General features: G+C 38.7%; 2 protein-coding genes across 3 annotated transcripts in view; one reads left to right on the top strand and one right to left on the bottom strand.

Annotated features, from left to right (window-relative positions):
• The window catches only part of LOC122733853 (immunoglobulin lambda-1 light chain-like), a 773472-nt gene that overhangs the window by 225480 nt on the left and 522462 nt on the right, over window positions 1–25530 (bottom strand). The gene's annotated exons all lie outside the window — the stretch shown is intronic.
• On the top strand, window positions 1665–25530 carry LOC122733729 (vomeronasal type-2 receptor 26-like). Its single transcript, XM_043974399.1, has 6 exons — window positions 1665–1873; window positions 2640–2931; window positions 9294–10088; window positions 15712–15939; window positions 20867–20990; window positions 24560–25530. The coding sequence occupies exons 2-6, from the start codon at window positions 2854–2856 to the stop codon at window positions 25528–25530; spliced, it is 2196 nt and encodes a 731-aa protein (XP_043830334.1). The 5' UTR covers window positions 1665–1873; window positions 2640–2853.

Raw genomic sequence — 25530 nt, 5'->3', positions numbered from 1 at the left:
TTTTTCCAAATAATTTGTATAAGGGTAGGGAGCCAGAGAAGGAGGGATAGAATTTTGAACTCAAAAGTTTAAATAAAAATGTTTATTATAGAAAAAAGACAACTGGTGATGACTCAAGTACAGTGATTGCCCTTAGTATCTTCCATGTGTGACTGAGCTCTAAGGCTCCACAGCAATTGTTTCATCTGCCTTCATGGCCATTGTAACAAATGGTTCTCATGCACCCAATTGCACCAGAAAACATCTTCACATGCTTGGGGTAGAGCACCCCCTGCTACAGTCACCAATGTGTTTGAGGCCCCCTGGTTACCCCCAACCTGGCTTTGCCCATCTGCTGAAATGGTTTATGAGGGAATGTTGGCTGTGGATACTACACCTTCTTAGAGCCACAGGGGAGAATCGGGTGGATCAGGTAGACACCAGTGGTAAAAAGAAGTCCTGGAAAGGGCTTGGCCACCCTCACACCAGAGGCATTAGTTTTGCCTGATCATATGCTACACCCTCATTATAGCCTCTTTCAGGCAAAGAATATGACAATGTACATGTCTGAAATGCTTGTCATTGGAAGGGGGCATTTTATCCTAAACCTATTTGACTAAATATCCTTTGAGGGCCCTTTTTTAGATCTCTGAGGCTGTAATACTATGATCCTGCCCAAAGAGTGAGAAGAAAAATAGGAGAGGGGATTTATGTGCATTGCAGCTGCTCAAGAGAAATGTGAGATGCATAAATTTAGAGACATCTCCACCCCAAATGTTAATGTGGAGTATTTCTGCCAGACTTATGGTAGAGCCCTCCCAGCTTGTATTCAGTTGATCAGCCACAGTGAGACACAGTGTAATTGGACTGCCAAATAGTGATATGATTTTTGTCCTCTTTGAGGATGAAGAACAGCAACCAACAATTCAAAAAGTAGAACAGAACTTCAAAATACATTAGACTCAGTCCTGAGTAGGAAGCTTACATTATACCAAGTAGAGAGGAGGGGTGGGGTGAGGAGACATCATGGCTATAAGTCTTATGGACCATCAGGGAAATTACTGTTACTGAAGGTTTTGTTATACAAATTTTATCACCTGCTGGGTTATTTTTTCCATGAAATTCAATCCACACGGGCCATTTACTGAACCGAGGTCATAGAAATTACTTTCCAAGGAAGGCACTTCTGTACTATAGTCTCTGCTGGGATCAAGGGAAAGAGAGTCCAAAACATAATTTTGTACTTATGATTTTCCCTTGGATGCAGAAGCTCAGCTGGAGATGCCCCAGGCAGTCTGGTCTCCAGAGTTCTTCAGCAACCAAGACTTCTCTTTGGAGATTAGATTAGGAGGAGCAGGAGCCGGGAATAGCAATAAAGGTGCTGTGAGACAGAGTTCACTCTACAAGCTGGTGAAAGTATAAAATATCTATTCTTCTGGCACCCTTGTCCTTGTCTTGGACTTGGACCTGACCAGTATTCCATTGTGATTCCTCAAGCGTGGCAGGCAGACCATAGCCTGGATATCTACAGATGGATATATGATGCTGTATCATGAATTCATGATTGAGTCACCTGACTTTGCTCTGGCCTCAGTGTCTCCTTGGTTTCCTCAGGCTTGGAACTTTGGCTAATTTTCAGGGAGATGCTTCCCCATATTCAGGAAAGCATTTCTCAGTTTCTTTCTTCCCTTCTCATATCTCTGCTGCTGCAGCTTCCAGGTTCTGGGCATAGAACAGAGAAGCTCCCCTGCTTTCAAAAGATAAACCCCATAGTTTCCCAAGATGGGGACCTGCTTATTGGCATCTTTTTATCCTTGTTCTCAGTTGAAGTGAACAGTGCAACAGGAGGAGAACTGTTTGAAAGTCCTCCTAACAAAGCTTGTAAGCCTTATCAGTAAGTGTCTCTCTCTATCTGTCTGGGTTCATTTTCCCTTGGATAATTAAAAAGAGGTCTTTATAGATGGAGCAGTAAGGCAGGTCCATGCAGCAGGAGACAGTGGGTGCTCTCCCCTGCTCCTTGATTCTGAATATTATTTCCATTCTTGACAGTTTCTCCTATGTTTGACTTTCAAATTCAAACAGAGTAAACCCCTGTCCTCCACTTCCCCATTCATATGCCCTGCAAAGAGCCCATACCCAGGAAGCTCAGTCCTGAGCAGGTTCAGTATTTTATCACCCTGCCTTCCCTGGCCTGGCCTCATATTGATATTTAAGCAGTGAAATTACTAAAATTTCTTAGAACCCAGGCCCCCTGGAATTTGGTTAATACCCAGAAGCAACAGAAACCTGTGCCCATTTTCTATTCTAGGATGGATTTATTGTTATTGAGTTCCTGATGTTGTGCAATGAGAAATCTACTCTGTTATTAAAATTAAAGCTCCCATATTTCCTCTCTATATTCGCCTGTCTAAAAACAACTGAGTGCAACCTTTTAGGGATTCTCTCTCTCTCTCTCTCTCTGTATGTGTATAATCATCAGAAGTGAAGTATATAGGAATAAGTTACATAGGCATTGGCATGTTTAATACAAATGAAATGAGCTGAAGATCCATCGAAGTCCTCAAATGGCTGGGGGATTCATCCTCCTGAAATTTATTCTCTTTGAAGGCTTTCTTAATGGTCTATGATACTTGCTCTCCCCTCCCCCTGGCACCCCACAGGTGGCTGCACAAAAATTACCAACAAACACTGGCCCTAACATTTGCTATAGAGGAGATAAACAGGGACCCCAATTTGTTGCCAAACATTTCTCTGGGATTCCACCTCTACAACACATATCACAGTGATGAGAGAACCTTGGAGAGCTCCCTGCAGTGGCTGTCTGGGCTGAACCAGTTCATCCCCAACTACAGATGCAAGGAACAGGACAAGGCTATGGCTGTTATTGGAGGAATCACATCAGCTCTCTCTGTCCAGATGGGGACACTGCTGGACCTCTACAAGTTTCCACAGGTGAGTGTTATTTATATATTTTATACCTTTATCCACCAAAATTATATTCATTAGTATAATAAGACAACAAGTATAATATGACAACAACAACATGTGGTGTTTATGGTGCACTTTAAAATTTGAAAAGCACTTTACACATATATTTCTTTTGATGATCAAAACAAACTGATAAGGGAGGTAGAATTGTTATGCCTATTTGACAGGGGAGGATACTGAGACTGGGAAAAGTTAAGTTGCTTGTCTCAGATCATGAAGCTGATAAGTTCTTGCATGGCAAGATTTGGGCTCAGGTCTCCTTGTACCTACTTGAACCCTCTAGCCAATGCCTCATGCAGCTGGTTCAATCATCAGGGAAGATGATGCTGGAACATCACCCACGTTGTAAGTCAAGAGTGGAATTAGAGTCATTGAGCTTCCAACCCATGAAAGGCTCTCCTGGAAAGGATGTTCAGGAAACCTGGATATACTTGTCCATTACACAGATCAGGTCATCAAATAAGTTTACTCAATGGTACTCAATTCACTGGTTCAAGAGTTGGGACTAGAACTGACATACCCAGACTTCCAGTTGAATGATCATCCAGTCCATTATATCTCACTCTATGTGTATTACCTTTTAAAATCAGACAATTAATGTTAACCCTCAGTGTTTGTTTTGTTTTTTTAATAGTATGTTATTTTCAAAAGTTGGAGCATTGGTGTAGAAGGTGCAGGTATTGGAGAGAAAAGTTATATTGAGTTATGGTGAGGTATGTTGAGAGCACCCCAAGTATGATAAGTTATATGTAATATATTCCTATACAGTAATGTCTGCACTTGTAATTTTATTCAGTCACATTTCTCTTTTATTTTGCCTTTTTATTGTTTCTTTAATGCTTGTATTGGAAAGTCAGATTTTCTCTTCATCTCTGATCTTTTCAGCAGGAATGCTAAAAAATCTTCTATCATTAAATAACAAAGTTTTTCCTCTTGAAGGATTAGGTGAAGTTTTGTTTCCTAGGTTATTCTTGGTTGTAATCCTTGCGTTCTTTATCTACTGCAATACCATATTCCCTTCCATTCTAATGTAGTAGCTGCTAAATCTTATGTTATCCTTACTGTGGCTCAAGGATATTTGCATGGTTTCTCACTAGGTGCTTGAAGTATTTTCTCTTTGACTTTGGCAATGTGGAATTTGGCTACAATATTTCTGGGACTTTTTATTTTAGGGTCTCTTGGGGGGTGATCAGTGGATTCTTTCAATCCCTATTTTACCCTCTGGTTCTAGGATTTAGGGAAATTTTTCCTTTATGTTTTTTTAAAATCTAGACTCTTTCCTTGATCATAGCTTTCAGGAAGTCTAATATTTCTTAAGTTATCCTTCCTTAATTTATTTTAAAAATCAGTAATTTTGTCTGGTGAGATATTTCACATTTTCTATTGTTTTTCCATTCATTTGACATTGTTTTCTTGTTTCTTGATCGCTCATGGAGTCATTTACTTCAACTTGCCCTATTCAATTTTTAAGGAATTATTTTCTTCAGTGATTTTTTTGTACATTTATTTGTGTTTGACCAATTCTGGTTTTTAGGGGATATTTTATCAAATTATTAATTGTCTTTTTCAAATCTTCCCTCACTCTCACTTACTCAAATGTTCCTCTAAAACTTTTATTCCCAGTCTTCCAGGAATTCTTGTTGGACTTCTATTCAACTGAACTATTTTCTTTCTTTTTGATTTTTCTTGTAGATGATTGCTTTTCCTGGGTCCATGAGGTTTAAGTAACTTGGCCAAGGTCACACAGCTAGTAAGTGTCAAATGTCTGAGGTCAGAATTGAACTCAGGTCCTCCTGAATCCAAGGCCAATGCTTTAACCACTGCACCACCTGGCTGACCCTTCTCATAGCCAATTTCATTTTATTTTCATGTTCTGAATTTATTCCTTGACTTTCCTTGTTGCCATAGTAGATTTTTGTTTTCATGTTTGTTTTTTGTTGTTGTTATTGTTGTTGTTGTTGTTTGTGCACTTCTCAAACCTATTTCTTGACTTCAATTTTTTTGGTAAAATTAGGATATTTTTACTCATGTTGGAGTGGGGTTGCAACAATGTAACAAGCTTTGTAGTTCAAGGGAATTTGAAAGTTTGAGTGCATCCCAGATAGAGTGATAACTAGGTCTCTGTTCTCTTGGTGGAGAAAATGATACTGTACCTCTGGGCCACTGCTCCCACTGAATTACAATTACTACTCCTCCTCAGGGACTCTGCTTCCTTAAGACCAAAAGCAGTTCTTTCCAACTTTAAACTTGACCCAGAATTGAGTATAAGCAATAGAGTTTCTAAATGGTGTCTGGTCCTGTATTAAGTGCTAGCATATTTCTCTATATTCACTTTCTGACCAGTTGCCTGATGAACTTACTATCTCTAGCTTGAGGGCTATTATAGATCCTGCTGCTCCAAATGTCACCACCACATCCAGCCCTGGTGTTGTGTCCATGAGACCTCCAAAACAGGCTTAAACTCTGAGTCATAGACTTCTCCTTCTGAGTTCTTTGGTTGTCTTGGGCTTGTGGAATTTCTCACTCTGACATTTATTTGCTTCTCTTACTCCAGAATTTGATTTGAGTTCTGTCATTTTTGAAATTACACTTCAGTATTACTATTCTTACCCTTTTATTTACTATGAGAGCTACTCTATTTTTTCTAAAGGATCCTTGCCCATAGAAGCATAGTGGTCATCTGAATTAAATTCACCCGTTCCTGACCATTCAAGTTCACTGACACTCAAGATGTCAATGTTTAATCTTTCTATCTCCTGTATGACCACATGCAGCCTACTTGGTTCATAGATTCCAAGTTACTATGCAATATTGGTATTTGCAACCTCAGCCTTTTTCTTTCATCAAAATTAACATCTGGGGCAGCTTGTGGTGCAGTGGATAAAGCACTGGCCTTGGATTCAGGAGGACCTGAGGTCAAATCCAGCCTCAGGCACTTGACACTAGCTGTGTGACCCTGGGCAAGTCACTTAACCCTCATTGCCCCAGAAAAAAAAATTAACATCTGTAGTTGAGCTTTCTTTTAGCTATGAGTCCGTTGTTCTATTAATTTAAGCACTACATGTAGTTGTCCTGCCCTCTTCCTCAGTAACATATTGATCAAATTCTGATCTTAGGGGTTTATCTTTTGATGTCCTCTCTCTTTTTTTATTAGTACTGTCTGTGAGGTTTTCTGGAAAACATACTGATGTGGTCTTCCATTTACTTCCCCAGTGAATTAGCTTTTATCAGAACTCTCCATTATGACCTATCCATCTAGGGTAATCCTGCACATCATAGATCATAGTTTCATTGTGCTATGCAACAACTTTTACCATGACAAGGCATGATGGGGAGAAGGGGCAAATAATTACAAATAAATATTTAAAAGGAACAATGCATATGTTTGGAAATGAACTCACAGCTAAAATGAGATGCTTTACTTTTCTTTCTTGTTTTCTTTCTTTTCTTATTTTTTTGGTTCACCAATTTGCGTGAAGTAACATCTCAAACAGTACTGTGGGATAATTTCAAAGAAACTAACATAATTCACCTCTTCAAAACCCCCATTTCCACCTTAGAGAAACCTTTGCACTATGGCATGCTTTTCTGTTGAGTGAATCTTTACCCCAGAACACCATTTCTTGGACAATCAGTCCTACCCTTCTTAATTAGTTCTCTTAGTAGTCCATGCATGTGTGCATGTACATACACATGCAAATGTATTCTGAATAATATTCTATGAGTGGGCATTGGGGACATCACAATTATAGCCCTTGTGTATAACCCATGATTTTTAAGTATTCTTAAGTTGATTTTTCAAAGAGCTTGTATAACAGACTGGACTTAGGAACTGATCTCTGGGTCTCCCCAAGAAATCCATTATTCATAATTATTTTCTCACAGCATAGACAGTATTCTCATCAATTATGGAAATGAGAGAAAGATTGAGGTTACAATGGATGGATGACTGAGACAGGATCTAAATGGACCTGACAGTCTATGATGTTGTTCTTAAACAAACAAAAAACAATCAGTAGGTATAAATCTAAAACCTCTCATTGGTTTTTTTTTTTGCCGGGAAATGGGGGTTAAGTGACTTGCCCAGGGTCACACAGCTAGTGTCTAGTGTCTGAGGCTGGATTTGAACTCAGGTACTCCTGAATCCAGGGCCAGTGCTTTATCCAATGCGCCACCTAGCTGCCCTCATTGGTTTTTTTTAAAGGCCAACCTTTCCAGTACTGAATAAGACAGACAGCATTCAGTTGTAGTTTTTCTCAAGAAATCAGATTTTAGTGGATTACAAACTCAAAATTTTAGTAATCCAAAACACTTACACTGCCCTCACATTACATGTATCCCCTGGCTCTTTGCTATAGCTTGTTGAAAATTAAATGTAGTTTTCATACCTAGCCTCCTACAAGATAAACAGAACCAGACTTCACATAGACAGACCAGAGAAGGCTATTTTTTCCTATCCTAAGAGAAGTAGGTGCCTCACAGAAAATCAGATCAGAGAATGGGTAGGAAAACTAAGCACAGACTTATTTCACCCCAATAACAAGCAAGCAGGACATGCAGAGAACTTTAAAAAAAGGAAAGTTCTGAAAGATCTTCATTTTTCTGAGGGTATATAAGGTTTGTTTTGTCTATTGGTTACAGAGTGTTGTCAGTTTCAATAGTATGGTATAGGAACAAAGGCACTTTAACAATTTCAATTATAACAAGTATGGAGGAAATACCCAAGCATCATGATAAGATTACAGAATTCCAAAAAAGTGTTTGGCAAGGATGAGGACTCCCAGATGTTACCATAAGATAGGGACTTACTATCCTAAGGGAAAAGAAGTCACTAGGTAGGGACTAATCTTCTATCTATCTGAGTTCAGTTTGGAGTTCAATTGAAGGGCATTTTGTTTCTAATAATGCTGTCAATCCAGGGTTTCATATAACTCCTTTGGATAATAAAGCAACTCCATCAAGTCCAGGTGATTCAAGTGTTCGTTAACCATCTCTCTTGAATCTAGATTATTAAATTTCGCATAACCAGCTTCTGCCTCCAACCAGAAATTTCAAAACAGAAACTTCTCATAGGTGATATTTCTTCATATCTAGTCCAGTCCAGATCCTAAAGTTCCCTACTCTACTCTACTAATTCCACCTCTGCATCAGGACACAGAAATCAAATCAACACTATCATTCATGGAAAGGACATGAGAATAGATTACTCCATGTCTCCACTCAGCAGTCCAATGACTTTTCAGAACAAAACAGTCCTTCCTGGGTAGTACCCTACTTTATATCTTGTCTTCTCCAATATAAATATAAACTATTGGAAGAAAGACTAAACTGATATTTGTATTAATATCTCCAAACTTGAGACAACGTTTAGATCATGATGTGCACTCAGTATTTTATTTTGTTTATACATATATTATATAAAAGGATATTTAGAGGAGATGAAAGGAAGAATTGTTTCCTAAAAATAATCATGATATTAATTATGCATGAAGAATGAGATGTTTTTACAGGAAGGTCATTTTTTTTTTAGTGAGGCAATTGGGGTTAAGTGACTTGCCCAGGGTCACACAGCTAGTAAGTGTTAAGTGTCTGAGGCCGGATTTGAACTCAGGTACTCCTGACTCCAGGGCCAGTGCTCTATCCACTGTGCCACCTAGCTGCCCCAAGGAAGGTCATTTTCATCCAAGGTTTTCAATCATAGTTTGGATGCCTATTACTCAGCTACATTATAGTTGGAATTCCTTTTGAATATTTGAATATAGATTTTTCTAGCGCCTTTCTTACTCTTGGATTCCTGTTTTTATACCACCAAAATTCCATACTCCAAAAAACAAACAAAACAAAAAACCAAAACTCAACCACCATTTAAAACTAGTAAACACATGCATAGGTAAATTACAGTTTTCCAAAAATCAAAACACAAAATGCTATTTATATGTTTTTTTTAATTTTGAAAAGAAAACCATTGCCCCCTGAAATCAATAATGTATAATAGGTTTAATCTGGAAATCTACTGTGGGCCAGAAATCAGTCATATGAGTAAGAATATATGCTTGTTCATTTAGAAATCATAGAGAGGACACCATGGCTGGAGTACGTGACATTAAAATCTCAGAACTGTCTTCACTAAATCATCGTCTGTTTGAGGACTCATTGAGAGAGATAAATATAGAGACTTTGAGGGACTAAAACACCACTTACAAACTATGCACTGATTTATACATATTTTTTTCTACCCACAAAAGGTTCATTTGTGAATTTGTATTTTGCTTCAATTCTCTCAGAGTTGCCATGATAAAACTGATGCATGTTTCTTTCCCATCCAGGTCAGCTATGGTCCATTTGATTCTGTTCTTAGTGACAAGGTCCAGTTTCCTTCACTCTATCAGATGGCCCCCAAAGATTCTTCTCTTCACCAAGGTGTTGTCCGGTTACTGGTGTATTTTAAATGGAACTGGATAGGTCTGGTTGCCTCTGATGATATAAGAGGGGAAGAGTTCCTCTGGGAAATAAGGGGGGAAATGGTAAAGAATGGTGTTTGTGTGTCCTTCACAGAGAAGATCCCTGTCAGTGAGAGAAGACATATGGAATCTCATGAGATGTTTGTGCCCAGGATCTTAATATCATCAGCCAAGGTGATTGTCATCCATGGTGACACAGATTCATTAATGATTCTGAGATACTCACAAATCCCTGTTTTCCCAGTAGCAAAGGTGTGGATTGCCACATCTCACTGGGACATTACCATGAGACCCTTTCAGCATCAAGGTGTTCAATTCCATGGCGCTCTCACATTTTCATACTTGACAAATGAAATTCCTGGGTTCAAGACTTTTCTTAAGACAGTTACACCTTCTAAATACCCAGATGACATTTTACTTAGGGGATTCTGGCTCTCAGCCTTTCTGTGCCCAGATCAACCAGAAAACCCAGAGCAAGAGATATGTTTGCCAAATGCTTCCTTGGAGATGTTGCCTCTGTGCTCTTTTGATATGGCTATGTCTGGCTTCAGTTATGTGATCTACAATAGTATCTATGCTGTGGCTTGGGCTCTCCATGAAATGTTTTTGAGACAAAGATCAATGGGAGATGAAGAACATGCAGTGCCTCATTCATGGCAGGTGATATTGAATTAGTGGCCACTTTTTAGCTATGGTATGCTTGTAAGGATTTTGGGTATAGGTGGGACAAATGGATAATGATGTCTTTTCCAGCTCTCACGTTTTCTAATTATATGATCCATAAGAATATATTATTAATTCCTAATGCTTGTCAGTTTTCATGTAAAGTTAATAATTACTGGGGTTTTTTACAGTCTTGGAGTTGGAAAGGGTGTCAAGTACCATCTAGTCATTATTGATGTATCTGGACTACCTCCCCTTTTGCAAAAATTTTGCTAGTTGACTTCTATTCATGGAATAACCTATCACTTCCAAAGTAATTTTATTCTGTTTTGAGCCAGTTGTAAATGTTGAAAAGATATTCATTACTCTAATTCTGGATAGTAAGGATATAAATGTCCTACACTGATTGATAAACAAGCAAGTGACCAGCCTTCATAGCCCCTCTAACTGCTTATGAGTTATTTTCTCATTGATTGTGATTCTCAGTTCTTAAGCAATGAAGTTGATGTTATGATATGTCTCACAAATCATTAGTGATGCACAGTTTCTCATTATTCAGTTAATTGAATCTGGCCCCTTATCCCATATGACAAATGTACTAGAAACATGTGTTTTCCCATAGATCTTTAATGATCTCTTTTCCTAATACAGTGTCATCATGGCCTTGGCCAAACACAAATTCTATTGATCATACGTTTTGAGTTAAACAAATTAGACAAAAATGTTTTAATAAGTTATCTATATTGGTACAGAATCGGGATAAAATCACCTTTAGCCACTAATGGAAGTTGTTGAATTTTTTTGACATTTGTGTAAACAAGCACTCACTCCAGTCATCTCTCTCCAGATATCAAAGTCTCTGAAAAATTCTCCTCAGGATAACTTCACAGGCTGATATAAACTCAGTTCTCACAAAATATTCTTCAGATTTTCTTGTGATGGTTAAGGTACTCAATTTTTCAGGAAAATTCTTATAGCCCTTTCTGTTTCTCACACAATTACTCTTCCCTTGACTGTTTCTATATGGCTGCTGACTCTCTCTATGATCCTATTTCCTTTAAAAAATGTATTAATAATAACTTTACTGTGGTTTGGAGGGGCTCTAAATCTAATAGTTTATATTTACAAAAACATAACTAGATTTTCTCTCTTTTTTTTTTCACTATTTATATTATCCTTGAAAAATTTTCCCTATATACCCAGGGATAGACTTGTAACTGTCCCTCTTAGGTTTGATCCCAGTACTCAGCATCAGGAAAGCTTTAACCTACTCTTTCCCTGACCAGAGATGCTTGGCATTAGGTAATCTGATGAGCTGCATTTACATGTTCACTGTATTTTTGACAGAATTTGATCAGTCACCCAATCAGCCTTAGTCCTGCTTGTAGTTCAGAAATTCTAGACTTAATGATTCAATGGTCTCAGTATTCTCAAGAGTAGGTGTTATGAGCATATGCCATGATGTGTAGCAAGTCCTTTGTCTTTAACTTTCAACCTTTGGTTCTGGTTACATTTTCTGAGCCAGGTAGACAGAATATGACCATTCTGTAGGATATCCATTCAGACCCTGGAAGACTCTTATTGTGCCCTCCCTAATTCTTTCCTTTTCTAGGGTAAATATCACTTGTTTTGTAAAATTATCCTGAATTATTAGATATCTGTCATGTTAATTATATACAAGCATTTTTCTCCCCTCTCCCTTGCATTTCAAAGGATGGTTTATTAAATATCCAGATGGTAAAACACCACTCATCTATCACCACTCAAATTTAGGTTCAATCCATCCCCTTATTCTCAATTTTAAAAAATTTGTTGTTGTTGTTTAGAATTTTATTTTCCAAATTACATGTAAAATAAAATTTTGACATCAATTAAAAAACCCTTTTGTTCCAAGTTCTCTTCCTCCCTCACTCCCCCCCCCCCCAAGAACTCAAGCAATTCATGGTAAGTTATACATGAGTAGTCATGGAAAATATCTCTACATTAGCTAGGTTGTGAGAGAAAACAGATAAAAACAAGACTTCAGATTACGGAGTTGTCAGAAAAAAATGTGTTTCAGTCTGTTTTCAGATACCATGACTTCTTTCTCTGTAGGTGTATTGCAATTTTCATAAGTCCTTCAGAGTTATATTGGATCATTGCCTTGCTGAAAATAACCACGTGCTTCCCAGCAGATCATCTTTACACTATTGCTGTTATTTTATATACAGTAAATTTCTCTCTGCCTCAGTTCATGTGGGTCTTTCCAGGTTTTTCTGATAGCATCCTTTTCAGCATAACTTTTATATGGTACCTTAAACTTGATGAAGAATTTACTTTACAATAGCCCAGCAGAGTAGGTACCATAGGTTTTGCCATTGTAGTCAATCATCATAACTATTTCCTTCCATCCTATTCCCTTCCAATGATATTTACTCTATTTTCTATCTTATTTTGCCCTATTCCTCCTCTAAAGTGTTTTGCTACTGACTGCCCCCCTCCCCTGCTCTACCCTCCCTTCATTCGCTTTTCCCTCCTTATCTCCTCCCCATCCTACTTTCCTGTAGGGTTAAATAGATTACTCCTCCCAATTCGGTGTGTATGTTATTCCCTCCTTGGGACCACTCTGATGAGGTTAAGGTCTTTGAGCTAATTCTGTTTTCTTAAATTTTTCTTCCTCCCTCCCTCTTGAACTCCCCCCATGAAATCAAGCAATTCAATACATGTCATACATGTGCTGTTATGCAGAACATCTTTACCTTCCTTGACAGTGTTTTGCTTTTTGAAGCTCCCTCACCCAAACTTCCCTTCCCTCCTTCCCCTCTTCTCCCAGCCCCCCTTATCTCCTTCCCCATCCACTTTTCCTCAGGTCAAAAATATATTACCTCACCCACTTGAGTATGTATGTTATTCCCTTCTTGAGCCAATTCTGATGACAGAAAACTCACTGCTCTATTCCTTCCCCCTCTTCCCTTCCCTACCATAAGCTTTTTTCTTGTTTCCTTCATGTGAACTACCTCTCCCCATTCCAACTCTCCCCTTCCCCCTCCCCCAGTCTATTCCTCTACCTCTCAACCCTATTTTAAAGATGTCATCATGGGTTAGCTAAGTGGCACAGTGGAAAAAGCACCAGCCCTGGACCCAGGAGGCCCCAAGCCCAAATCTGGCCCCAGACATGACACCCCACCCTGTTTGTCCCCCAAAGAACAAGGATAAACAAAAAATAAATGCTTTACAGATATCATCCCTTCATATTCAGGTCAGATACTTGTCCTCTGTGTATTCCTTACTGAAAAAGTTCTTATGAGTTAGAAGTATTATCTTCTCATGTATGAATGTAAACCATTTAACCTTTTAATGTCCCTTGTGATTTTTTTTTCCTGTTTACCTTTTTATGATTCTCCAGGGTCTTGTATGTGAAAGTCAAATTTTCTATTCAGTTCAGATCTTTTCATCACAAATGCCTGAAAGTCCTTTTTTCATTGAAATCCCATTTTTACTCTGAAAGTTTATACTCAGTTTTGCTGGGTACATGATTCTTGGCTGTAGTCCCAATTCCAATATCATATTCCATGCCCTCTGGTCCTTTAATGTGGATTCTGCTAGATCTTGTTCTATCCTTTTTGGAGCTCCACAGTATTCGAATTCCTTTTTTTTCTAGTGGCTTCAATATTTTCTCCTTGAACAGGCATCTCTGGAATTTGGCTATAATATTCCTGAAAGTTTTCCTTTTGGGATCTCTTTCTGCAGGCGATCAGTGAATTCTTTCAATTTCTATTTTAGCTTCTGATTCTAGAATATCAGGGCAATTTTCTCTTAAAATTTCTTGGAAGATGATGTCTAGGCTCTTATTTTAGTCATGGTTTTCAGGTAGACCAATGATTTTCAAATTATCTCCCCTGCATTTATTTTCCAGGTCAGTTGTTTATCCAAGGAGATATATTACATTGCCCTCTATTTTTTTTCATTCAGTTAGATTTGCTTTTATATGTCTTGGTTTCTTATAAACTCACTAGCTTCCATTTGTTCAATGCTAATTCTTAGGCAATTATTTTCTTCAGACAGCTTTTTTATCTCCTTTTCCATTTGACTTTTCAAGCTGTTGACTTTTTTCTCATGACTCTCTTGCATTGCTCTCATTTCTCTTTCCATTCTTTTCTCCCTCTCTCTAAATCTTCTTTCTATCTCTCCTACTTTCTTTTCAAAGTCCCTTTTGAGTGCTTCCATGGCCTGAGACCAATTCATATTTTTCATGGAATGTTGGTTATAGGGGCCCTGAGGTTATTGTCCTCTTCTAAGGGTGCACTTTGATCATCCTTTTTGCTGAAGAAACTTTCTATAATTCTCAACTTTCTTTGCTTGCTTATCTTGTAGTCTTTTATTTGACTTTAAACTCCCCACTGGGGGTACACTGTCCCAAGCTTCAGAAGGTCCCAGGTGTTTCAGTTTAAGGGAGGGCAGGTTTTTCTTTCACCTGGCCTATTCTCTGGTCCTAAGGTAACCTCAAGCCAACTTATTGATTAACCAACCAGCAAATCTTTCTGTGATTTGGTTTTTATCTTTGACAAGCCTGTGCCCGTCCCCAACCTGGGTCTCCCATCACTCAGTATTTCTTCCTGCTTCACTGCTTGGGTTGGACAGCTGAATTCCCCCCTAGGTCCTCCTGAGACCCCTGCACTTTCTCTCCCAAACCCTCCCCACCACTCCCGGTGAGCCATTCATCCCTCTCACCTGAACACAAGCTCATTTCCAGAAGACACAGGTGCTACAGCTGATTCAGAGGCTCAGGGGTAAATTCCTCTGGTGCGGCATGCCTGGTGTCTCTGTCTGTGCAATCACGGGGTTGGACTTTACCAAGAGCCCAGCACAGCCCCCTTTAATCTGTCTATGGCTGGAAAATAATCTCAGCCCATATTTCTGTGGGTTTTTGTGCTCCAGGGGTTCTTTTATTGCTGTTTTTGGGATAATTATATCAGGAGCTCTGTGTGTTTAATGTCTTTCCTCTGCCATCTTCTTTGCTCTCCCATTCCCTTATTCTCATAATTTAAGTTCTGATCTAGAAAACCACTGCTTTGTAGTAATGTTTGAGTGGATCTCCTAATCTGGAAAACATGGCTTAAAATCTGCCCTTTGGATATTACTTTGTGATGCCAGGCAACTGACTCATCCTTTCCATGATCAGTGTTATCCTGAAAGGGTTTAATTTGCCAAAGCATATGGCAGCTGCTATTCTGCATTTGTAGGAGTTTCTTCACCAGGGAGCTTCCTAATCAATTAAACTTACAAGAATACAAGATAATGTCATCCACAAATCCTCATCTCAGATATAGTCTTCTGAACTCTTTGGTCACTATAAACTAACAATTCACTTCTAATTTTTAGCTTTTTCCTTCTCATGTATATAGAAGGTTTTAATTCTTTCCACAGTACTGGAATTTTTATGTAGAAGAATATCTTCAAAATGATACCAGAGGAATGATCTAGAAATTCTTTGACAGATCAGAGCATTGAAACAAATAATTGAACAAGATGAAGGTCAATGGTAATACATTGAAAATCTCTCACAGGCACAGTATCCCTCATATAAGGGAAACCTTCCCTCGGGTAGCACCCAGTGATGAAGATTTCTCTTCTCTTTCAGCTGCACTCCTTCCTGAAGAGCACCCAATTTAACAACAGCGCTGGTGACCAGGTGTTTGTGGATGAAAATAGAAGATCAGAGGCTCAATATGCCATTATGAACTATGTGGTGTTTCCTAATTGGTCAGATATTCTGCTGAAAGTAGGGCAGTTTGTCCCTGAGGCTCCAGGTGGTCAAGATTTCATAGTCTGTGAGGATGCCATAGTGTGGAGTATGTCAGAGTCAAAGGTCAGAGATATTTTAAATGGGAACTTCATGCATCTAATCACAGGAACCATTCTTGATTCTTTTTCTTACTTTACATTGCTCATATGGGCAACTAGTTGATTCATTGGAAAGGGTGCCAGGTCTGGAGTCAGGAAGACTTATCTTCATGACTTCTAATTGAGTCTTACACACTTAGTAGTGGTCGCTCAACCCTGTTTCCTTCAGTTCCTCCTCTGTTAAATGAGCTAGAAGGAAATGAAAAATCATTCCATTACATTTCCTAAGAAAACTCTAAATAAGGTCAGGAAGAATTGGATATGACTCAAAAATGACTGAACAACAGCCTCATTGCATATACTTATAAGTTGAAGACACCTCATGACTAATTTAAAAACCAAACATTTTAATTTAAAGTTTTGACTTCCAAAATCTATCCCTCCTTCCTTCCCTCCCTCCATTCTTTTCCCCTCCCTGAGGCATTAAACAATCAGCTATAGGTTATAGAAGTGCAATTATGTAAGACATTTCCATAATAGTCATTTTGAAGAAGGATCAAAAGAAAATATGTAAGAAAGTGAAAAATAGCATGCTTCAGTCTGTATTCAATCAATATCAGTTCTTTTCTGGATGTATATAGTATAGATTATCATTAGTCCTTTGGGAATCTCTTGGATCATTGTATTACTAAGAATATCTAAGTCATTCTCAGTTCCTCATCGAAAAGTATTACTGTTACTGTGTACAACTAATAACTAATTATAAAAGATAAGCTTATACATATTAATTATGAGTAGACTCCCAAAAGATATCTAGTCCACCTCTCTCCATTTTACACATGAGGAAACTGATGCTCATGGAAAATAAGTGAATTATGGAAAGTCACATAGACAATGGGCATCCTAGGTGGCATTTAGTCATTATACACAACCGAATATATGAAAGAATATACATATATGGATATATGTATATATACATATGCATACAATACATATATATACACATATATACATATGTGCATATATCTAATTTTTATCAGAAAATTTAAATTTCTCTCCATCCCACTTCAACTTTTCCCTTTTCTCAGCTGAGAATGAATGAAAAATATTCTATATATAGTCAATCAAAAAAAAATTCCACATTTACAATATCCAAAAATAATATGTCATTTTGTATTCTGGGTCCTTAATATCTGTATCAGGAAGTGGGTAATATATTTCATTATTAATCTCTAGATTTGTGGTTGATTATTACATTAATCAGTTTTTATCCTTTCAAAGTTATTTGTTTTTTCCCTATCATTATTTTTGTAGAATGAATTCCCCTTCTTCTGCTCACTGTACTTAACATCTGTTCATACAATTCTTTCCTGTTTTCTCTGAAACAACCCCCTTCATAACTTCTTACAACAAAATAGTACTTCATAATATATAAGCACACTTACCTATATATAGACACATGTAAACTTATTCAATGTTTCCTCAATTAATGGGGCAGACCTCAGATTTCCATTCTTTGCCACTTAAAAAGCAGATTTTATTTTAATACATCCTTAGTGCCAGTTTATTTTGTTTTGGCTTTATCCCTCCTTCAATCTGCCTCCTCTTTAATTCCTTATTCTCCCTGTTGTTTTAATCTTCTCTTTTCTGAACAGTTCATATAATAGTGAAGTTGAAGTGTGTCTCTCTCTATCCATATCTTCTATTGCCCCCTGATTATGACATAATATCCACTACCCTTCCATTCTTTCCCCAACCAATGTATTCCTCTTCCCATCTTTCAATTCTTCTCTTAAGACCATCAAGATATAAAAGATTCACTGCCAAGTATTGTCAGATTAGTTTGCCTCTTTGGCATTCAGAGTGACATATGAATTATATCCCATTCTGAGAATGTAACATGCTTGTACTTCATTATTCTTTTTTCATTTTCTTGTTAAGAATTATTTTCCCAAATTACAGGTAAATACAACTTTTGACATCAATTAAAAAAAAAAACTGTGTTCCAAATTCTCTTCCTCCCTCCCTCCCCTATGAAGAACTCAAACAATTTTATATAAGCTACACATGAGCAGTCATGCAAAACATTTCAACATTAGCCAGGTTGTGAAAGAAAATAGACAAAAACAAAACTTCAGATAAAGGAAGTAACAAGCACACACACAAAAATGTGCTTCAATCTGTATTCATACAACTTCAGTTCTCTCTCTGTAGATGGACTGGATTTTTCATAGGACCTTCAGAGTTGTCTTGGATCATTGCACTGCTGAAAATAAACATCATTCACAGCAGATCATCTTACAGTATTGCTTTTATTTTGTATATAGTGCATTTCACATTGTATCAGCTCATGTGGGTCTTTCCAGATTTTTCTGATAGCATCCTTATCATAATTTTTTTTGTAGTAAACTACTCTTACATAGAAACAATTTATCTTACCTCCTTACTATCTGTGGCTTGAGAGTAAGTGGCTGGCACAGTTTCAAATGCCACCAAGGACTCACTGTTTGGTTATGGGGGGGGTAGTTTGTGAGGAGGGGGGAGCTCTGGACTTCAATGCTGGCTTTTGCTTCAGAGTGGATCCTTACTGCTGGCTTGCCCAGCAAACACTCTCTGGACTATATACTCCCTTCCTTCATGATTTACAGAGACTTTCTGCCAATAGTCTGAGTCGTTTTGGGCTTGAGTACTGTTTTATTCATCCTTTTCTTGGGTTTACTCCCTGAAAATTAATTTTGAGGTGTTAGTTTTAAATTGTTTGGACAGAGATTTTGCAGAGTTCATGCAAGTCCTGACTTCATTCCACTGCCCTGAAGGTAGGGAACTAAACTACCATCTAGTCTATTCTCTTGATTTGATTCACCAGGAAACTGAAAGATAACTGCTTTACCAGGATGCTTTAATTCAGTATTCTTTTCACCATCCTTTAACTAGATGAATGAGAATAAAATATCCCTTGAGATTAATTCAGGGAAAGGCATGGTATTGAGCCCTTCAGAATATGTTCCTATGGAGAGAAAAAATGGTTTGAATTTTATATTCCTTCAAATTGCCTGAATTTCGATTGTTACAGAATGGACTGTTTTTCAAGGATGTTTATATTAACTTTTATTCATTGTGGAGCTATCCCTTCACTCTTCTGGTCCTTCAACTCTAAGGGCCTTCCAGACTGGATGGAAATAGATTAAATGTATTTTTTAATCTTTCAATAGCTTTTAGTCTAACACTGTGGAGATTAAAATTATATGTGGTTGCCCTATAATTGTCCCAAGTTTAGGGAACCTAGCTGGGATTTATCATATATTTGTTACTTAGAAATTAGAGGCTACTGCACCAATTTGGGGCCACTAACCCTTTATTAAAGTGTATTAAATATTAGTAAAGAGAGCACATGCATGGCTCAGAAAGTTAGGAATGCATAGCTAGGAAAGAGGAGAGAGAGAAATGGACTGAATCCCTCTGTAAGTTTCCTGAGGGTTGGAGGAGAGCCTGCCCTTACACATTTCTCAAAGCTAATTTGCTAGCATCATTCAAAACTATTGGTTTACTGGATTTGAAGGGTGGTTCTGTACAGTGCAAAATGATGTCAGAGTACAGAACCCTCTGAGGGGAAAAAGCCTTTAGGTTGGTGTGGGTATGAATGAGGTAACTTCTATTGTCTGTATTCACAGTCCAAAGTCCAACTTTACTGACTGGGCTAGTCTTAAAAGTTCAGGGAAGGCTCTCTGGGTTAGGTTCTCAAGCGGGGGCCTCTGGGAGTCCCCAAACCCCATTATTTTCTCACACCACCTTGGGTGATTACAATCAATAGTATATTCATTATCATAGCATTTCTAAGGTGAGGGTTAAAAGAGTTAGCTTACCATTTTAAAAACTGAAATCCCCAGAATTCAAAAGTTGGTAAAAAAAAAAATAGCACATCTGGTGGTAAGTGGGGGTTACTGCCTAGACATTTCAATTAGTGAATATTCGAGTCCCTTTACATTGAAATCAGGTATAAATCTCATACCCCTTGAAGTTATCCAGGTTTCAGGGATTATGACTCATACATGTATTAGTCTACAATTCTGCAAACTTCTACTTGTCAGTCTGATAGATTATGCATTACTCTATTCATTCACATCCCAGATTTAAGGCAATCCAGTGGTATGTTGTGATATTTTCTAAGTGAATATAAATAAATGATTTATTTCATTAAAAATTAACTCTGATATTCCATCCAAGAGACAAGTGTTCCTCCAATGTTCTCTCTCTCTCTCTCAGACACACACACACACACACACACACACACACACACACACACACACACACACACACCTTATACCACCACAAACTTAAGTGTACATCAGTGTCACTGGTTGTCTTATTAATTACTAGGGAAATTAACATTAGTAAAGATATGAATGTTTTAACTATGTTGCAAGCTCTTAGGCAGTGTTAAACCTAAAATTCTGTCTAAAAATCTAACGAGTGGTCGCCTTAAATTAGAAGCTGCCCCCCAGACATGACACTTGAGAGCTTCTCCAAAATAATGGTTAAAATGCCACTTTTGTGAGGATTCTCTTCTCCCTTGAGGATTTACAAAAGGAAGGATGAAGGGCAGAAGCATCTATTGAGGACCTAATGTGTGCCAGCTGGTTTATAAATGTCTCATTTTCTTCTCCCCAAAATCCTTTCAGGTAAATCCTACTACGATTCTTATTTTAATATTTATTAAACTGAGGCAGACAGAGATGAAGCAATTTGTCCAGGGCCAAATAAAAAATATGTTACTCTGGGTTTGAATTGAGGTCTTCCTGACTCCAAGTTTAGAATTCTATCTACACGATCACTCTCAGTCAGAGTAACTGTAGAAGCATGAGTTACATTGATAATAATCTTCCTTTTTCTACAAAAAACCTCAGTAGTTCTCTGTTAAAGATGTTTATTCTACTCTCCTCTTACTGTCTTAGGTTCCCTCTGGGGTCTGCAGTGACAGTTGTACTCCTGGATTCAGGAAGACCCCTTTGGAGGGGAAGGCTGTCTGCTGCTTTGGCTGCTCCCCATGTCCAGAAGGGGAGATTTCTCATCAGATGAGTGAGTTTCTGTAGGCAATGTTCTTATCATAGTCACTGATTTAAAAAGTAACCAACAGGTTATTCATGAACAGTTACCTACAACTCCCAGGAATACTATTGTCTGAATAAAAGATTATATGAGACCAAGGAAAACCAGTTGAATATCCTGAAATAACTACTTATGGCATGTTGACTTTGATGCCACTACAGGAGAAGTTTACTCAATAGGAAAAAAACCCTGCTGTTTCATTTCTTGGATGAACCAAAGTCATATAGTCTTGTCCCAGATACAATGGTTGGTGTCTAGATGGTATATAGGGATAGAGATAGTGAGAGTGAGATAGATATAGATATAGTTATAGATACAGATATAGTTAGTATACTAGGGCAGAATCAAAGTTGTCCAGTTGTAAGGTTGGTGGATGCTGGATTCCATGAGGGATTGAGTCTAAAGTCTGACTGTGGAGGTAATACCTGAAAAAACCTTTCAGTCAGGTAGTAAATCAAAGGTGGACATTGAAATGAGGCAGTCTGAGGGCTAAGGGTGTAGAGAGATATTTAGAGTGTGTAATTTAAGGTGAAATCTTTGTTCCAGGATGAATCAGCAAAAGCCATTGGAACAAATTGCTTTCCTGTTCACATACCAGGGAGGGAGGCCATGGTATTGCCACTGGACTCCAATTGCTCCGGAAGAGAGGGTTACCACTAGATTGGTTCTCAAAAACATTCCTCTTTCAAAGAATTACTCACCCAGAGAATCCAATCAAACTTTAAGTAAAAGGTTTTCTTCTTTGGCCCCCAGAGGCATGGCTGGGAGAAGAAGCCTAGGCTTCCACACCCAGGGAGGTACAGGTTTAAGGCTTGTTCCTTAGACAGCCATAGAGGTATGGCCAGAGGAAGAAGAGGAACCTCAACTCCCTGAACAAGAGAAGATGACAATTTCATAGAGGCAGGAAGGGGGTGGGGGGCTCAGAGTGATGATGGTAGCTACTTGGATATATGAATAATAAACATTCCCCATGTGCAAGTCAAGAAATCAGGTTAATGATGAAGTTTGGGGAGACTTGTGACCTGGTTCAGGGGGCTAGCTCATCCAAAGAATTGGAGGCTTGTCATGAATCTTGTAAAATAAAGAGACATTTATTTGGAAAGAGGAATATGGCCAGGGTGCAGGTCCCCCTGCTGACTGTCCCACTGGATTAAGAGAAGATCTGGTCTCTTTTGTATCTTTGCAAAACAAAGAAAGGGAAGGGAATTATAAGGTGAGGGGAAATGCAAGGATTAGGGACAGATAACTAACAGGGGATCTTTGATAATGGGATGTCAGTAGGGTATATATTGGCTGGGATGCTGCATATCAGCATCCATTTGTATCTTGCATATCTTCTTGCAGACCTCAGTATTGGTTATCAGCATATTGGACTCATGTGCTAGACACCTCATACCTGAGGTGGGAGATGAAGCTTTTTCCCTTGGCCTTGGGGGTTGGGAGTTTTAGGTTTCGAGTCCCACTGTATGCCCATAACAATGTCATTCATGTTTTTGAATGAAGGATGAACAACAACCATTCCAAGAATAGAGACAATTAGGTTTTGGAATTTCTGAACTTTTGTCCAAAGGGAAATCAGGCTGAATACCCAGTTATATGAGGGAAGAAAGAGGCTTTGGCAAGGGGTATTTAATAATGGAATACATTGATCTTGCTTTGCAGTTGTTTTAAAAATAAAGTATGCATTCGAATCCCAAGTTACTGATTGTTTCTAAACTGACTGCCTGAAGCAAAATATGTAAGTTCTCCCCATTCAATTGGTCCTTTGCTTAAGCAATACTTTTTAGTAAAATTAAAGAGTTTCTATAGCGATTTGTGACCTCACCTATAGATAAATCCATTTGAATTTTCACCTCTGATGTCACAGAAGCAATTCAAGTGTTGGTTTGGGACCTGAAAGAAAAAGAAACAAAAAGGAGTATGTGAGAATATAATGGGATTTGGCAGATATTCAAAGGCTCACCTAGAGATAAATCTAAATTGATTGAATTAAGGGAGAGTGATTGACTGCTGATTAGCCAACTTCAGGTTAATTCAATTGTAACCACACCTGGTTAACCCTTAAGAAGGTATTGTTGGGGGGGTGCAGCTAGGTGGTACAATGGATAAAGCATCAGCCCTGGATTCAGGAGGACCTGAGTTCAAATCCAGCCTCAGACACTTGGCACTTACTAGCTGTGTGATCCTGGGCAGGTCACTTAACCCCCATTGTCCTGTGCCCCCCCTCCCAAAAGGTATTGTTCTCAGAAGCTAAGGACTTTGAACTCAACTTGAGACCACCTTCAAGGCCAGTGAACCAATGGATTTGGATGATGCTAACCAATCCAGCTTGAAGCAGTGTGTAAGGACTGCCCATGCTCCAGACCTATAAAAAGCTTCCACACTCAGTTTGCTGGGGAGCTCATGATTGAAGTAGGCTCGTGGCAGAGGACTTGAGGAAGAACCAGACCAGGCTGGAACTCTAGGCTAGATAGGCCTTTTCTTAATTCCACGTGTTCTCTTTTTTTCTAATACCTAGTATGTTTTAATAAATGCTTAATGCCCAAAGACTGGTGCTAATGCTTCTAATTTAAGGAGACCACACATTAGAATTTTTTAGACATCACAGTTAGATTTAAAACATCACAAGTAATAGGAATGTCTGGAGAAGAGACAGACTGATGTCAGCAAGGATGAGTCTAAGATGCCAGTCAGGGTCTTTGGAAAGCCATTTCCAATGTAAATGTCAAATGGATTTGAAGGAGAGGATTAAAATATGGTCGATGTACTATTCAAAGAATAAGTGAAAAAAACAATTCATTCCTTGATCCAAGGAGAATGTCACTTTAAGGTATTTGATTAAACTGAGGCATTAAAGGTTATGGAATACTCTATTGAATAAATCATGCAGTGGAATCAGTTTCATGAGGATTAACAGGAGGGCCACTTAGAAAATAAAATAAGATTTCTCTCTCATTAATCTCCAGGTATTTGATAAATCATTAATCAATCAACTATTGTATGTGGCACTCTTGTTGATAAATGGCAGGAATATAAACATGCAAAGGAAATTATTCCTTCCTTCAGGAAGCTTCCATTCGAATGAAGGACGCAACATGAACATACAAATTTGTTGTGGGAAGGGGTTACCTGAGATCTGGTAAGAAAAGGGGGGAGATTAGTGCAGACAATGTACAACTAGAGATGTTGTTGAACAACATGACACACACACAGAAACCATCTTTACATATGATAGAAAAGGTCTCATGTTTCTAAGTTTATTGTTCTAAGTGAATAGATTAGGAAGGACATGTATCATTAGTTCAATAAAAGGAATACAGAGAATCAATGTGATCCAAGACCAATCAATAATAAAGCACATGGACAGATTTGGCCTAGTGTAACATACCACTGACATTTTCTCTCAGCAAAGAGGAAAGAGGATTTTGTGTCCTGTGGAGGCAGAAGCAGTTGTTGCAGCTCTCATGACTATTGGCTATATCTGGGCATGGGCATAATTCTTTGAGTCTAAACCCTGAGCTCTTGTTTGACTCCTACAGATGCAGAGCAGTGTATGAAGTGCCCAGAAGATGAATATCCAAATAAGTGGAGAGATGGCTGCATCCCCAAGGTTGTGAGCTTCCTAACCATGAAAGAACCTCTGGGGATGACTTTGGTCTCTGTGGCTGTTTCCTTCGCCTCACTGACAGCTCTAGTCCTGTGGGTCTTTGTGAAGTTCCAAGACACTCCCATTGTCAAAGCCAATAACCGGCCCCTTAGCTATTCCCTCCTCATCTCCCTTACCTGCTGTTTCCTCTGCTCCTTGCTCTTCATGGGCCATCCTACCACTGTCACCTGTCTCCTCCAACAAACAGTATTTGCAGTTGTGTTCACAGTGGCAGTTTCCTCCATTTTGGCCAAAACCATCATTGTGGTTCTGGCTTTCAGGGTCACAAGGCCGGGGGATAGGATCTGGAAGCTGATATATCCTCGAGTGTCCAACTATGTTGTTCTCATCTGCTCAGGGATCCAAGTGATGTTCTGTGCCATCTGGCTGGGAACCTATCCCCCCTTTCCAGAGGCAGACACACACTCAGAATCTGGCCACATCGTCCTGAGGTGTAACGAGGGCTCTGTCTTTGCCTTTTACTGTGTCCTGGGCTACATGGGCATTCTGGCCCTGGCAAGCTTTACTGTAGCTTTCCTGGCCAGGAACCTGCCTGACTCCTTCAATGAAGCCAAGTTCATCACTTTCAGCATGCTGGTGTTTTGCAGTGTCTGGGCCTCTTTTCTGCCCACATACCAGAGCACCAAAGGGAAGGCCATGGTGGTGGTGGAGGTCTTCTCCATCTTGGCCTCCAGTGCTGGCCTGCTGGGCTGCATTTTTGTTCCCAAATGTTATGTGATCCTCCTGAAGCCTGACAGAAACACCCAGGAAGAGATCAAGAATAAATGGGATTCTAGAGACAAGATGTCTTCTAAAGCACAGCCTTACACTTCCTGCTCTGGGAACAACAGGTCTGAAGAATAG

Source organism: Dromiciops gliroides, chromosome 1 (genome assembly GCF_019393635.1).
Source record: "Dromiciops gliroides isolate mDroGli1 chromosome 1, mDroGli1.pri, whole genome shotgun sequence".
Classification (NCBI taxonomy): Eukaryota; Metazoa; Chordata; class Mammalia; order Microbiotheria; family Microbiotheriidae; genus Dromiciops; species Dromiciops gliroides.
Note: the sequence above shows the minus strand (reverse complement) of the source record. Positions and strands in the feature narration are given on the sequence as shown.

Coding starts and splice junctions, on each gene's coding strand:
- LOC122733729 (XM_043974399.1), top strand. CDS start 2,854: ATGGCTGTTATTGGAGGAATCACATCAGCTCTCTCTGTCCAGATGGGG. Junction 2,932..9,293: donor ACCTCTACAAGTTTCCACAG/GTGAGTGTTATT, acceptor TTTCCCATCCAG/GTCAGCTATGGTCCATTTGA. Junction 20,991..24,559: donor GGAGATTTCTCATCAGATGA/GTGAGTTTCTGT, acceptor TGACTCCTACAG/ATGCAGAGCAGTGTATGAAG.